Source organism: Nymphalis io, chromosome Z (assembly GCF_905147045.1).
Source record: "Nymphalis io chromosome Z, ilAglIoxx1.1, whole genome shotgun sequence".
NCBI lineage: Eukaryota > Metazoa > Arthropoda > Insecta > Lepidoptera > Nymphalidae > Nymphalis > Nymphalis io.
Window position 1 is genome coordinate 15,650,377 of NC_065918.1, and position 14,963 is coordinate 15,665,339.

The 14,963-nt window shown below is 32.2% G+C and overlaps 1 protein-coding gene across 6 annotated transcripts in view; it reads right to left on the reverse strand.

Moving 5' to 3' along the window:
* LOC126780516 (uncharacterized) overlaps window positions 1-14,963 on the reverse strand; it is a 174,817-nt gene that overhangs the window by 19,657 nt on the left and 140,197 nt on the right. For all 6 annotated transcript variants that reach the window (XR_007670510.1, XR_007670511.1, XM_050505076.1 and 3 more), the window contains 2 exons: window positions 9,302-9,385; window positions 5,928-6,072 (listed from right to left, as the gene is read on the reverse strand). Coding sequence is in view for 4 of the 6 variants with exons in the window: in XM_050505076.1 (XP_050361033.1) it covers window positions 5,928-6,072; window positions 9,302-9,385 (229 nt within the window). In the remaining 2 variants the exon portion in view is untranslated. The remainder of the gene's footprint in view (window positions 1-5,927; window positions 6,073-9,301; window positions 9,386-14,963) is intronic.

Here is a 14,963-nt window from a genome sequence, read left to right on the forward strand (position 1 = left end):
CGGCAATCCAACACGACCGGAAAGATCAGGCGGAGGACCAACGGCTTTACCTGCTATCCGAGGCACGGGAGTGTACACACTTCCAACTTTCAGACTATGGAATGCTACTGAGAATTTTGAGAGAAAAACCCAATAACTTTTTTATTGGTCCGACCTGGGAATTGAACCCAGAACCTCTGGTCTGCGGCCTTACATCTAGCCACTAGACCAATGAGGCAATCTTGATAAAGACAATATCAATGATAATGACTTTATATTATTTTTGTTAAAACAAAACAGCACTATCACTCATTTTATTTTAGTAAAAAAAAAACACTAACCATTACGAGCACCAGTTCGAGCAAATAAAAACGATCAGACATTAATTTGACGTATTTGTTCAAGGAACACAATGGAAGGGTCGTGACAGGTCATTTTGACAGTCTTATTTACTCCGGTTAACTAAATGATGTGGGTCACTATTCAGTTGCTAAAATCGAGTCTTGTTAAAAAAGGGCCTGAGAAATGGAAAACATAATTGTTGCTTTATTTTATCAGTGAGATAAAAACTCAACATTATATAGTAAGTTAAGTAATCCGAACTGATATTATAAATGCGAACGTGAGTCTGTTTATTATTTTGTTTGTATACCTAAAACTTGCTCCTCTCCTCTCATATCAGCCGTTGTCAACTAGTCATAACTTGTTTCAATAAGATCAGACCCAAACTTTTTGATAGTCATCGTTTTTATATTATTTCAATATAAAGAAATAGCAGAATTTATGTCGGAACTAAAAAGTCTTAAGTGATTTCACGTCGTCAACCATTTCTTATAAATAAATACACGACATTTATGACGTACGTAAATGCTATCTCTTTCACTCGGCTCTGATTGGTTTTAAGTTGAGTGCTTTATGGAACATCACGACAATCATAAATAACGATCATTCACATCTTCTTTTTTTTGTGCTTGTGAAGCTATATATGTTGTCTATATAGTCTAACAGCTAGCTTGTAAGGCTTCTCTCAAGGTCCTGTGTTCAGGCTCCGGGTTCGGCCCGTTGTTAATGGGTATTTCGAACCAGATAAAACAATGGCAGCTCGATGTTTGGAAGTGTTTTCTGAGTCAATATTTACAAATGATAAACAATATTTTATACTGCGCTTGCACTCTCTTCAGTGGTGTCAGAATGCCGTCCCATCGAATTATGATAGTTATTGAATGGGGAGTGCACCCGTGTTTGCCTACACACTTAAGTACTATGATAAGCAAGGCCACCGTTGCCAAAACTGCCTCGTTACCGATTTTCGTCATCATCATTATAATTGCATTCTTCGTTACTGAATGAGAGCTCGCACAATAGACTGTGTAATAAAAAATAGTATTGCAAATAATAAGTTACTTGAGTGAATAGACCCGTGATTCGTTAGACTAGCTTTCGATAGTTACATATATAAAACAAATTAAATTCTCTATTCAAAAAACATGAATAGAAAAATTCGAATGCTTGTATTTCTTAAAAAACCAACCACATTCAATTATAAAAATATTTTTATCTTATATAAATCAATATAAGATCAACGATGTATTGTATCATTTGTCTGTAGGGAATAACAAAATAAAATTGCAATCTATGTTGGGATCTGTAACATATCAGATCCGTATTAATGTTACAATATACTGGAAAAATGTTTGAAAGAATAATTCTATATGGAGTTTATTTTGGACAAAGTAATTAGATAATAATAATCATTTAATCTTTAATTTTGTATGGTTTTGATAATATAGAAATAAATAAAAAATCTGCGATGATTAGAACACCTGAATCTTAACAATCAAAACAAAATCTCTTGTGGATTCAAGTCATGTCAATTTTCATATGGTTAATTTGTGTACCCTGACTATACAGTGTCAGGGTGCATTTTTGACTCATGCATGTTGTATGAAAAATTAAAACTTTTAAATGCCATCCATATTTGAGGAAGTAGAATTAACTCCAAATCTCCTCTTCAAACGGAGAGAAGGCCTCAGCCCAACAGTAGGGCATTTAGGGCTTGTTACTTTACTTTAAAATAATGCAAAATAATTATGTAATTGATATGAATGTATAATTTAAATATCTTATTCACCAACATGTTAGGTTGCGTAAGTGTTTCATTTCGCATGAGTACATACCGTAGACCGAGAAACAAATAGTCTATCCCGTAACAGCCTCTGAATGTGCCACTGCTGGGCTAAAGGCCTCCTCTCCTCTTTTTGAGGAGTTTTGGAGCTTATTACACCACGCTGCTCCAATGCGAGTTGGTGGAATACACATGTGGCAGAATTTCAGTGAAATTAAACACATGCAGGTTTCCTCACGATGTTTTCCTTCACCGTAAAGCATTAGATGAATTTAATCACAAATGAAGCACATGAAAATTCAGTGGTGCTTGCCCGGGTTTGAACCCATGATCATCGGTTAAGATTCACGCGTTCTTACCACTGGGCCATCTCGGCTCGAATAGACTAAGGGGCCGTCAAACCGCGATTGAGATAGTTTGTCAATGTGTGCGTATAATGTTGCCATAGTAACTGTATTCCCTGTTTTGAGATATAAATATTTTTCAGAATTTCATGAAAACAAAATAAGGTTATTAAATTTTACTTTTTAATATTTATTATACATTTTTTTAATTAAAATATTATTTTGTTTTCCAACTACACCCAAAAACCGTTTGTTTTTGTTTTCGTTATCAATAGTACTTCAGCATCTTTATATGGTAGTGGATTAGCATTCTCCTCAGACGTTGAAATCTAAAACACTCAATTAAATCGTTAATAAAGAATGGTTGCCACATATATTTCTATGTTAACCTCTAAACTCGGAATCTAATAATATTATAAATTCATGAAGAATGTTAAATAATGTTGTCGTTAGGAAATTATAAATAGGAGAACGAATAAATTAATATAATTTATTTACATATAAAGAAGCACTTTAGGTTATTATTGGACTCCGTATTTATTTGTTTACATTGTCGACGAGTCGATATTTTTATCGAAAATCGGGACATTTTTTTAGCTGACGCTGGCAACACTTACATGATAAATAATTATAGGTTATGAATGATAAAACTGGAAAATCCTGTTATCTTCAGGATGCAATGTAAGGTTCCGTCATGCTATGGCATAAATAAATATCACTGAGAAACTATATTTAGGGATAAAATAGTCGTACTTAGGCGTGAAAACACACGCCGGCAATTTTTTTCTTGCTATCTTTTTAACATGAAATAATACGACAATGCACCATTGTATAACCTTAGATATTATATCAGGATTGTTTATCAGCCTTTTCACTGGATTAGAATCGTTTTCTAACATAAAAATAAGCGAAATTTGAACAAAAAACACAATGAACGAACCAACTGTCAAGTTTGTTTCACTACTTGAGTAGCGAAACAAACACCAAAACTAGTTACGCGATAAGGGACAAAAGATTTGTAATTCTATCTCTGTCTAAACCATTTGTAACGTAATTTTCGTTCTCTTTCGTGTGTAATTGAGACGGAAGTCGTCATTGAGTCTATTAGTTTCTCTGTCTACGGTACATACGAATTGGGTTAGCGCATAAAATATTTCTAAGCCCCTTTTTACACTACCGTATAGCTGACGCAATATTCTAATATAACTAAAAATTAATTAAATTTCAAGATCGAAATTGAAGCTGACATCAGATATGTATCGTTTGAAAAAAAAATCTGACGCAAAAATGTTTCAACTCTTCTATGAATATGGGATTCGCAAGCGCTTTAATTTTTTACTTTATAACAGTAAAAGGTAGGTCAATCAAAACAATATATTTTTCATTTTTGTTAATCTTAGGAAATATTATGTTATTTTTTATCGAACAAGAACGCATTATTCGTAAATATTATTATAAACTAATTACTATGATGTTGTCTTTTGTATAAAATAGGCGGGAGAATGATCAAATACGCCACCTGATGGTAAATGGTCACCATCGCCCATAGACATTAACGCTGTATCGGCAATGCGGCACCAATCTTGGGAACTAAGATGTTATATCCCTTGTGCCTGTTACACTGGCCCACTCATCCTTCAAAACGGGACACGATAATACTAAGTATTACTGCACAAAGCCCTACAACTGGGTAATTATTTGCAAGTTTAATATACTTGCGTAAAAGTTTTTTTGCTTTTCAGATAAAACCGCGTGCGATGAAAATACTTCAGTGTGATAGAAGCTCAAAGTTGTATATCAATGAAAGGGAGCTCGTAAACAAAATTAAAGGTAACGTAGAATACATTTTTTATTCTATCTATACATAATTTATTGCTCTATACATAATGAAGTTCAACGTTGTGTTTTTCTGAAAAATTAATACTGAGCTGGATTAAGCAGTTGATTCTTCATAGTTATGTTAAAGTTAAAATCTGAATAATTGCTTGTTTTGTCTCATAAGTTGAATTATCAATTATTTGGCTAACTTTTCAACTTTTTTTTATGTAATTAAAATCATTAATCAAGATGTTATCTGTTCAATTAACATTTGAAACGTAAACACGCAGTGTTATTCAGCGAATAAAACAATCACAGTTTATTATGTTATGTTTCCGAAATTTATAGTTACTATCCTACCAATATGATAAATGTAAAAGTTTGTATTTTTGAGTTACTCGATCACGCGAACATAGTTGGATAGATTGGAATGAAAATTGAATTAAAGATAATATATAGCTACACTAATGCTTAATACATAGGCTACTTAACAACAGCCATCTACACGCAAGCGAAGCAATGAGCGGAAAGAAGTTATTATATATTTCTGATAAATATATTTACTTTCATTTTAGAATCGACTACATATTAAGTTATTTATTTGTCATTATTGATAGCTTTGCCGAGATGGCCTAGTGGTTAGAATGCGTGAATCTTAACCGATGATTGTAATCGTAGGTTCAAACCCGGGCAAGCACCACTGAATTTTCATGTTCTTAATTTGTGTATATAATTCATCTCATGCTCGACGGTGAAGGAAAACATCGTAAGGAGACCTACATGTGTCTGATTTCATTGAAATTCTGCCCGCATTGGAGCATCGTGGTGGAATAAGCTCCAAATCTTCTCCTTAAAAGAGAGAGGAGGCCTTAGCCCAGCAGTGGGACATTAATAGGCTGTTACTGTTAAAGTACTGTATTGATAGCTAAATACATCTATGCTTATAATATTTTTGTAATGCCGAACTGTAACAAATGAACCCGTATACATAGACTAGGACGTGACAAGCGTGAATTGAAGCGTGATTAATAATTTAATAAAATAGAATTATGTGCAAAAACGTGACGTACGTATATTGGTTGTTTTTGTTGTTGGACGTTTGTGTATTTGTTACATCTAACGGTATAAACCAATTAGAACTTGAAACCATTTATAGAAATGGAAGAAAGATTCTACATCTTTAGAACTTTTTTTAATGTTAAAGCAATTTTTCTTGAACAACTAAAAGCAGTTAGAATGGTGCATAATGAATGAAAGTGTCCAGTGTCCTATCTAGCAGTAGGAAACTTAAAAAAGACTGGTTCTTGCGTTTATTTTTAAACATTGGAGAGTTGTAATCAGAAAATCTATCTTGAATTTAGCGCTCGCCATCTGCTTGTCCATTATTAAAAATCAAGTATTTTACAAACAGTCATTGCCTATTCTATTGTGCAAGAATATGAAAAAAGTACCAATTTTTAAACTACGGTGAAACGTTTGTATATCAAATAATGAAGTCGATACTTCACTGTTTTAATTACCATTACTGTTGTCGTTTTAGAAGTTCTATAAAATGTATGAGTTTCTTCATGATGTTGCTTACTATAAAATGATGTAATAGCTCGAATTTCGCGTAATGTTAAAATGATTATTAGAAGTATAAAGGATCTGTAATAGCTTACTAATGGCGCGACTGGGGGCTTCGGAGAAATCTTCGGGGTCACATCGGCTGGGCAAAGGTCTGGGTGCTGAGCGGCGACGTCCACTTGGTGCTGAGCTGGTGGTAGTGGTGTGTTGTGCGGTAGCTGTGTACTGCACAACCGCAAGCTACAAATAATTGTGTTGAGTAGTAAACTTTAGCGTAAATATAAATGAATGAAATTAAATTTAAAATAATATAATTATTTAAAAAAATATATAAATATGGTTTTTAAAAAGAATATGATAGCGTGGTTAATTTATTTTTTGATAACTATTTACTCAAATTATATCTATATTATATAAAATTTAAGCAAAATTCTCGTGAAAGCGAAATCAGTTTTTAATAAGACATTATAAAAATCATGAACTTTAAGAAATATTATATCCTTCAATTATTCAATATATATATTATATAATAATTATTATGATAGTTTCAAGCCAAGTATCATAAATAAGTTATTCAAAACTTTCAATATGACAGCTACAAGTTATCTCAAGCCGTTCAAGCCTTTGATAATTATGCTATCGATGGAATAAAATTACCTCTACCAGTAATATAGATTTGGTTTAGGCCTAGATTCTGTGACCTCGACCGCTAATCCATTATATGGGCGAAACGACACGGCCATTACGCTGAAGTATAAAGTTGATTGATTAACATGTCAGCCATCAATAGGCTGGGGAGCTGATGACTGACACTGGCCAGGGTCGTATTGTTAGATGGCTAGCAATTTTAATGACATTGTGGTGAAATAGCCTTTTTCGGAAAGTCATGCGGTTCAATTGATGATAATTCTGATTATGTGGAACGAAACGATTTGGAAAAACTTGGAATAAATCTCAATTGTATTCATCAGGGTATTAATATCTGTACAATTTTATCGTTCTTTTTTCTGGTTGTTCTTTTTGGGATGATTTTATGGTGTTTTTACAGTCGCTGTAGATAAAAACATATAAAAAGAATATTTCGTAATCGCTACATTACACATGTATGACCGTAGCTTAAGCTTCACTTCGTCCCTCAATATTTTGGACATATAATCTCTTGCCGGTTAATCCATGAGATATAATGAACTGATGCTTAACGAATAATACGGCAATACAGTTTATTTGATACAAATGTTAAGCCGATTAAGCTATTTCGATCGATAGTTTTTCTTATTTTATTTATAAGGCTTTTATAATGATCTGTGCATGAATATGAATCTTTTATACCTGTGGTTTAATTTACAGACAAACATATACAAGCAAGTTGGACTTTGTACATGTCTATGTGGGTAGGTAAAACTTACACTACAACGATTTGAAAAAAGCCAGTATAAGAACTGGTTCAAGTAAAATTTATATCTTGATTTCCGTGGTGTTGTTGATGGTTCAAAGACGATATTAGAAATATTTAATATTAATTAATTCCCATCATCAATCATTTACCATCGAGCTTATAAAATTTTGTTTTATAACTTATCAAAAGGCAAAGAATCCTTAAATATCTTTATCATTGTATATGATATAAAAACAAATTTGTGATCAAAGGAATTCTTGCTTTCATAATATCTATGATAAATAAATTTGGTACACGGCTTTCTAACTTAATAAAGTAATTTGATGAAAATTTTAATATAATCGATATTACTATCATTTATAAATAGTATGATTCTGTTTATAGGAAAGTGAGAGAATTGAGCTAGCCTGACTATGATAATGTAGTTAGCAACTGCACAGTCTTAACGCAATGTGTAATTGTATCTGAGCTGTATTTAAATTTTAAACTAAAATTTTAAAACTATTTATTTATGTTTTTTTTTATAGAATAGGAAGGTGGACGAGCATATGGGCCACCTGATAGTAAGTGGTCACCAAACGGCCTTAGATATTGGCATTGTAAGAAATGTCAACCATCGCTCACATAGCCAATGCGCCACCAACCTTGGGAACTAAGATTTTATGTCCCTTGTGCCTGTAATTACACTGGCTCACTCACCCTTCAAACCGGAACACAACAATATCAAGTATTGTTGTTTTGCGGTAGAATATCTGATGGGTGGGTGTGTAGTTATCTGTATTAAATTATCTAAAAAAGCTACATTTTATAAATGGTGTAAATCACTAGCGTGAATTAGTATATTACAAAAAACTGTAGTTCATTTACAGTTCTTAGTATATACATAACAGCACTTTAAAGTACAGTGTCGTATTAAACAATAACCCACTAAGACTGAAGAATCTGTACAAAGTCCTACCAATCAACGGTGAAATTTATACTCAAAATCAATCAAAATATTACTACTCCTATTTATATTGAAATAAAGTCAGATTTTATATGAACAATAGCCATGTAACGGCAGTTTTTCTTCTACCAAATACAAATGTAAACAAATACCAGAGCTGTTGATGCAGTGACGTCACAAATATTTTCAGTTATAGCAGCAATTCAATCGGTAGCTTGTTAACGTATTTGCATTAACTTCCCGAGATTGTAGACGACTTTTTCTTATATTATATGATATTTGCTGTATTTGTTTCAATATAGCAAATAACAAAAACATATTTCGTTTACATGGCGAATATTTAAGCTGACATTGACCAATATTTTGCTATTTTGCTAATATTTCAAACAAAACCAACAGAATAAATAAACGGGAAACCGTTCTCACTGTTTTCATTAGAAATAGGAATTTTCTAGAATTTTGTAATAAAATCTTGTCTGATGTCAAAACTAAACACTAAAATAAATGTGAGAGCTATTAATAGAAGTAGTTGGTTTTGGGCACAAGACGGGTGCCTTGTAATTAATATCATGTACGCTTGTTGGGCTTAATTACATATTACCCTTTGATCTACCGACGTACTTCTCAAGTTTTCATTGAAATCAAATTGTTAAGTATTCAGAGTGTTGTTTAAAGTTACGCTATCTTTGAACGAAAGTTTGATTAGAAATACTTTATTGCTTTAATTCGCTTTCATATAAAAAATAACTAAATTAAATATTTCCAATTATTCGGGCCGATTTTGTTATAAACAATTTTTGCACTAATGTAATTTTACAAGATAATAATAGCTATCTCTTTGAAAGCTTATGCATATAAAAGAGACAGACGCGTATGAAGATCTATTAGAATAACATATGAATGTTTTTTTTTGTATTCTTTCAAATTATTTAAGAGATTTTGTAGCAAATATAAAACCGGTACCGTTGGCTTCATCCTTATCTTTTTCTTGTGAAATATTTTAATAATTTTAAAGTCGAAGTGATATAAATAAATATGGTATATTTTTGATCAAATTTTGATAATATATTTGAGTATGTATACTTTTGGTTTTATAATAAAAGTTGATCGTTTTTATAATAACTTACTCTATCTGAGTAGTCGAAGGCAGCGGTGCCTCTCCCGTCCAGATATTCTTGAAACTGCGATATCACGCACACCATGGCATAGATCTAGAAAGAAATACACATACATAAATAAAATGCTTAAACGATTAAAATATTTAAAATATTTTTTTTAAATTTCCAGGCATTCGAAATTCAAAAATGTTTATTCAAAGCTTAAGATCAATGCCAGCTGTAGTCAAAGAAGTGTGATATTATTATATGTAACTTTTCGCTTTAAATTCCGCTCGGCCTCGATAGGTCGTACAAGGATGTTATATAACCTTAATCAGTAAATTATTTTTAATGCTTTATTTACGCCGAGATGCCTTTACGCCGAGATAACCTAGTGGTTTGAACGCGTGAATCTTAACCGACGATCATGGGTTCAAGCCCGGGCAAGCACCATTGAATTTTCATATGCTGAATTGTGATTATAATACATCTCGTGATAGACGATGAAGGAAAACATCGTGAGGAAACCTGTATGTGTCTAATTTCATTGAAATTCTGTCACAGGTGTATTCTACCAATCCGCATTGAAGCAGCGTGGTGGAATCAGCTCCAAATCCTTCTTCTCAAAAGTGAGAGGAGGCCTTAGCCCAGAAGTGGGACATTAACAGGCTGTTACTGTTACTGCTTTATAACATATCAGTACGGTAAACAATGTCACTTGCCGCTTCTGCCTATCTAGCGCGATATGACTAAAAAAATACTGAACGGATTTTCATAGGGTTTACACCAATAGACGGAGTGTTTCATGAGGAGGGTTTAAATCTACAATTCATTATGGTTTTGTAAAAATTGGCTGAAATATGCCGATCAATCTTGAAGATGTCGGAAAGAAATTATGGCGACTGGGAGTTTTTTACACTGATATGGTGCTGCGTGAACCATTTAATTTATATGTATTACGATATTAATGTTTTATGTGGATAATGGTTATCGCGTGTCTGCCGGGACGAGTCGCTAAAATAATATAAAAGTATTAATATAAAAATTCTTATTATGTTATAATTTAATATTGATAATAGAAGCACTGAATTAACATATTGATAATAAAGTAGAAACTACGTACGTGTTTTTTTGTCTATGATTGATTGATCCTATGATCGAGACTAGAAAACAACTCAACCTGAGGAAAAATCTGAGATTTTTTTTATAGAATAGTAAGGCGCACTAGTATATGAGCCACCTGATGGTAAGTGGTCACCAATGCTCATAGACATTGGCATTGTGTGAAATGTTAATCATCGCTTACATAGCCAATGCGCCACCAACCTTGGGAACAAAGATGTTATGTCCATTGTGCCTGTAATTACACTGTCTCCCTCATTCTTCAAACCGGAACACAACAATACCAAATAGTGCTGTTTTGCCATAGATTATCAAATATAAATTATATTATGCTGTGTTTACTTTAAAGTCTTTTAAATTTTGAAAATATGAATTAGCGGCGTAAGTTTAGTTCTCAATGTATTTTATAAAAGTACCAAGTAATCGTATTACATTTTGCGAACAAACGTCACTAAAGGTCTTTTAAAATAAGCAACAGAGATGCTGTTGCTTATTTCCTGTTCGGTTATTTCCTGGTATTTTTATAAACGCTACGCTGCTTTTACATTTTGTACATACATTTATTTCTGCAGAAAATCATTTTTATATTATATTCTATTCAATGCCACTGCGTGTCGGTGGATTCACATCGGAACCAGATATCTTCGTGAAAATCCTCATAATATGCCTTGCCATTCCATTCTTGATGGAATAAATTAATCTTCTATCTTGCTCAGTAATATTTTATGCAGATTTCTTCTCGACATTTAGCTTCAAGGTACACCTCGAGATAAATAAAATGCGCTAACAATTTATAGGATTAGAGCTGAAAATAATTTGTCTTTCATGTTTTTAATAATTGTAAGTCTGCGTGGGATGGTCGTACATACTCACCAATTATTCTAGAACTAAACAGTTCTACTTAGTAGTACTGAGTTTTGGTTGAAAGTGTTAGTGAGCCAGTATCACGGCTTATGAGATGATATGTAACAAAGACGTTTTTGGCAGCCACTGACTACATACGATACAACGTATATAGACGCTCTTACAATGCCTGTATAGACTCACAAATATCGAGACCTGAGATGTTGATCGCTCTGTGACGTAATTAAACACGGTCACTTGTCTATTATGATTCATGAATATTATAATTTAAAATAAAACCATCCATGAACAAGAAAGTTCTATAAATACAACAAAGCACACAATCGTACGCTCTGTTTTTACAACTGATAGTCGTTACCTCTAAATTTTACCTTTTAATTGACTACTTTATGTAAATATTTTTACCCTTTAATTTGTCGTGGCAGTATTTCATCAATATCTTATGACATATGAAGAAAATGAATATTTTGTTTTTTTTTTTTAAATTTTTTTTTATTGACAAGTTATTCTATTGTTATATTATTCATGATAGTTTCAATCAATTGATGCTTTTGAATATCGAAACGCTGATGTTCTTAGAATCGAAGGCACTGTTATGTGATATACATTATTTATATATTCAGACCGTGAAACGTTTTTTAAAGATGAAATACATATTGCTTTTAAAATATTAAAGTGAAATGTACTCGCTGGTAAAATATAGTTTTGAAAAATAAAATAGTACGTGAATGAAAAACATTCTATGAAAGATATATTTCATGTTTTCCGAATGAAATATTCTGGGGGGGAAATAAAAATAAATCAAAATATACTTTATTCAAGTGCGGTCTTACGAGCGCTTTGGTTTTGGTCAATTTACTGAATTATATTAAATGTAAAGCTATAACCATTTGATATAGTTCTACCAATTCTTTATCGTTATACCACTTTCATTTATGACGATATTTTAAAATAGAAAATAAAATATTTCTTTTATAGTTAAGTGCTAGCTCCTTCAAAAAGCCCATGGAATGAAGTTCTAATCTTGGCGAACAATATTACACACAACCAGGTTGTTGATACCTGTAGGTATGTATGTATATAATTATTATATGTATATATTTTTAAAATAATTAATTAATGGTTATGCAACAACCTTTAGATATCCCACAGCCCTTCTTTTGAGGAGAAGGTTTCGAGTAGCACATGGGGAACTTTTCTACCTGTACTTGCAGGTTTCCTTACGATATTTTCCATGCACGAAATGAATTAAAGGTTAACACCATCAAATTTAGTAGGATTTGATTTTGTTTGAATCAGCAATCCTCGGATAAGGTTGACGTGTTGTCCATCTCTAATCTCAAAATCGCCATAAAAAAAACTCAAACATGAGGTTAGTGAAATACAAAAAGGCAAGCCATAGTTATTGTGACTTCGAATGCTTTAAAAAGTTACGGCCATACCAGTGTGATATACACATTATCTTGTTCACGTATATGTAGCCATAGTTTAACATGAGATTCCAGGTCACGTACTCTTCCGCTTCACTTTTACGTGCATTGTTTGTTCCCTATATGAACAAAGCCTATATAGCCTGTTGAAGTTTAGGTATTGACTCCAGTTGTAGTAAAAACTGATGAGAAGTTTATTGTATGACCGTGCCCATTTACATTTTATTTTTAGCCACAATAGCGCTTTAATGTGTAAATTTGCGAGTATCCATAACGAGGTATTATTGAATTGCAAAATACAAAAAAATTATGGTACATGTATGGTGTATGGTATATAAATAAAAAGCAGTAAGCGCTAGTTTTTTCAGTATAATAGAGAGCAAAGGTGGGATTATAAATAAAATAATGTGATTAAGTACATTTTAACACATCAGGTAAGCAACGACGGATTAAATCTCATTTTATTATATCTAATTTATTAACAGCTATATTGAAGGTGACGCCATGACTTCATCGTAATTATAAATTAATTTGAATAATAATAATAGCTAGTGTCGTGTTTTTTATCCAATGTAAACTTAAATATTAACCCTCAACTAAATACTCAAAGGTCTATTAGATGGTCAAATTTTGCAACTGAATTTTAAAAAAGTTCTATGTAACCGATGGAGCTGTGATTTTACTAGCAATTTTGACCTGGTGCACGTTTCTAAATTCGAATTTGAAAAATGAAGAAAAAAATTAAATAACCACTGAAAAACACACATACGCAACGACGAACACGCCACCAAACAGAACAACACAGCTGATAACAACTCTTCTAATAAATCCTTACATACCAAAGATAAGAGATGCTTCAATCGAGAGCAATTTTATTTAGAAATAAAATAATTACTACCCAAAGCGTTGAAAGAAATTCCAACCATTTCTCACAAACACTGTTAATCAGAAAATGTTTGTTAGGTATTTTTTATAATTATAATTCATAGTAAGATAAGCATAGTAAGATTTTCAACTTATATTGTTACACATTATGGTACGGGGCAGGCGATAAACTTATGTTAGCTCATGAAAACGAAAGTGAAATGAAAGTATATTGTTGTCTCCTTCACACAAAAGTCGGTTAGGGGTTCAAGGTCATAGAACACGTCACAACCGACAGACTACGCTAAGCAGGTGTATATACGCTTCAATATTGTCTTTGTGCTAGCTAGCCTTAGTATAATATAACATTACGGTTCACTTTCATTATACAAGTCAAAGTTTATCAAGTGAATCGGTTTGTTTGGACATCAGGCAAATTGTATAGATTTAGGCAAGACTTAGAATCTATTAGTCTATAGTCACTTTATTATTTTAGCCGTGAATTGTTGAAACGCTATTGTAGATTGCCGATGATCAGATGTGCTGTTTAGGTATATTATGGATTTTTTTAGACAGACAGACGATCAATCAAATAAAATCAACCATGTGTTGGTAAGTAAAGTTGACAACAGACATTGGGTATATAATAAATATAAGCCAGTTCTAATAAATCATAAATGCACAATCAGTTACGAGATCTACGTGGCTTTAATTACACTTGCTCACTAATAATTCAAACCAGAATACTGCAAAGTACTATATTGGTAGATAATATAATTATTATAGTGGTAGATAAACCGGGGAGTGGTTGGTATTCATCCAGACGAACTTTGCGTTTAAATGACTTATAGAACTTGCCATAGGAATCGTAAATTAAATGTAAGTCAAAGCAGAAACTGAATAGGCAGTAACAACATATCAGAGTAAAGTTATGGAAGACCAGCTTCTATTTATTGTTATATATAATGATTATATAATAGTATAATAGTTTAAGATCATTTTTCATTATTGACTTTTATGTTTATTGCTTGTCCGTATATGCACTAAGCTCATAATAATAAACAAGATGTTATGACACTTTTAATTTTTATAACTGTACTGGATTTATTGTTATGTAGAGAGGTTATTTCGCGATAGGTTACTAACTAGCAAATCTGATGAAGATTTTGAAAAATCATGAGCGTTTATAATTTTAGTCTTTAATGCTATAAATTTTACTTAAAAATAATGAAATTACTTATTTGAGTCAAAAATCATGAACTGACTAAATCTATTTTTATTTATTTTATTTCACCCATTGATTGTTGTTGTCTATCTTTCTATCCGCATATGCCGTGGAGCTGAGTAATTTTGTTAGAGATGATAAAACGAGAAATTCATTGTTAAGGTATTGTCTGTATGTTAAGGTATGT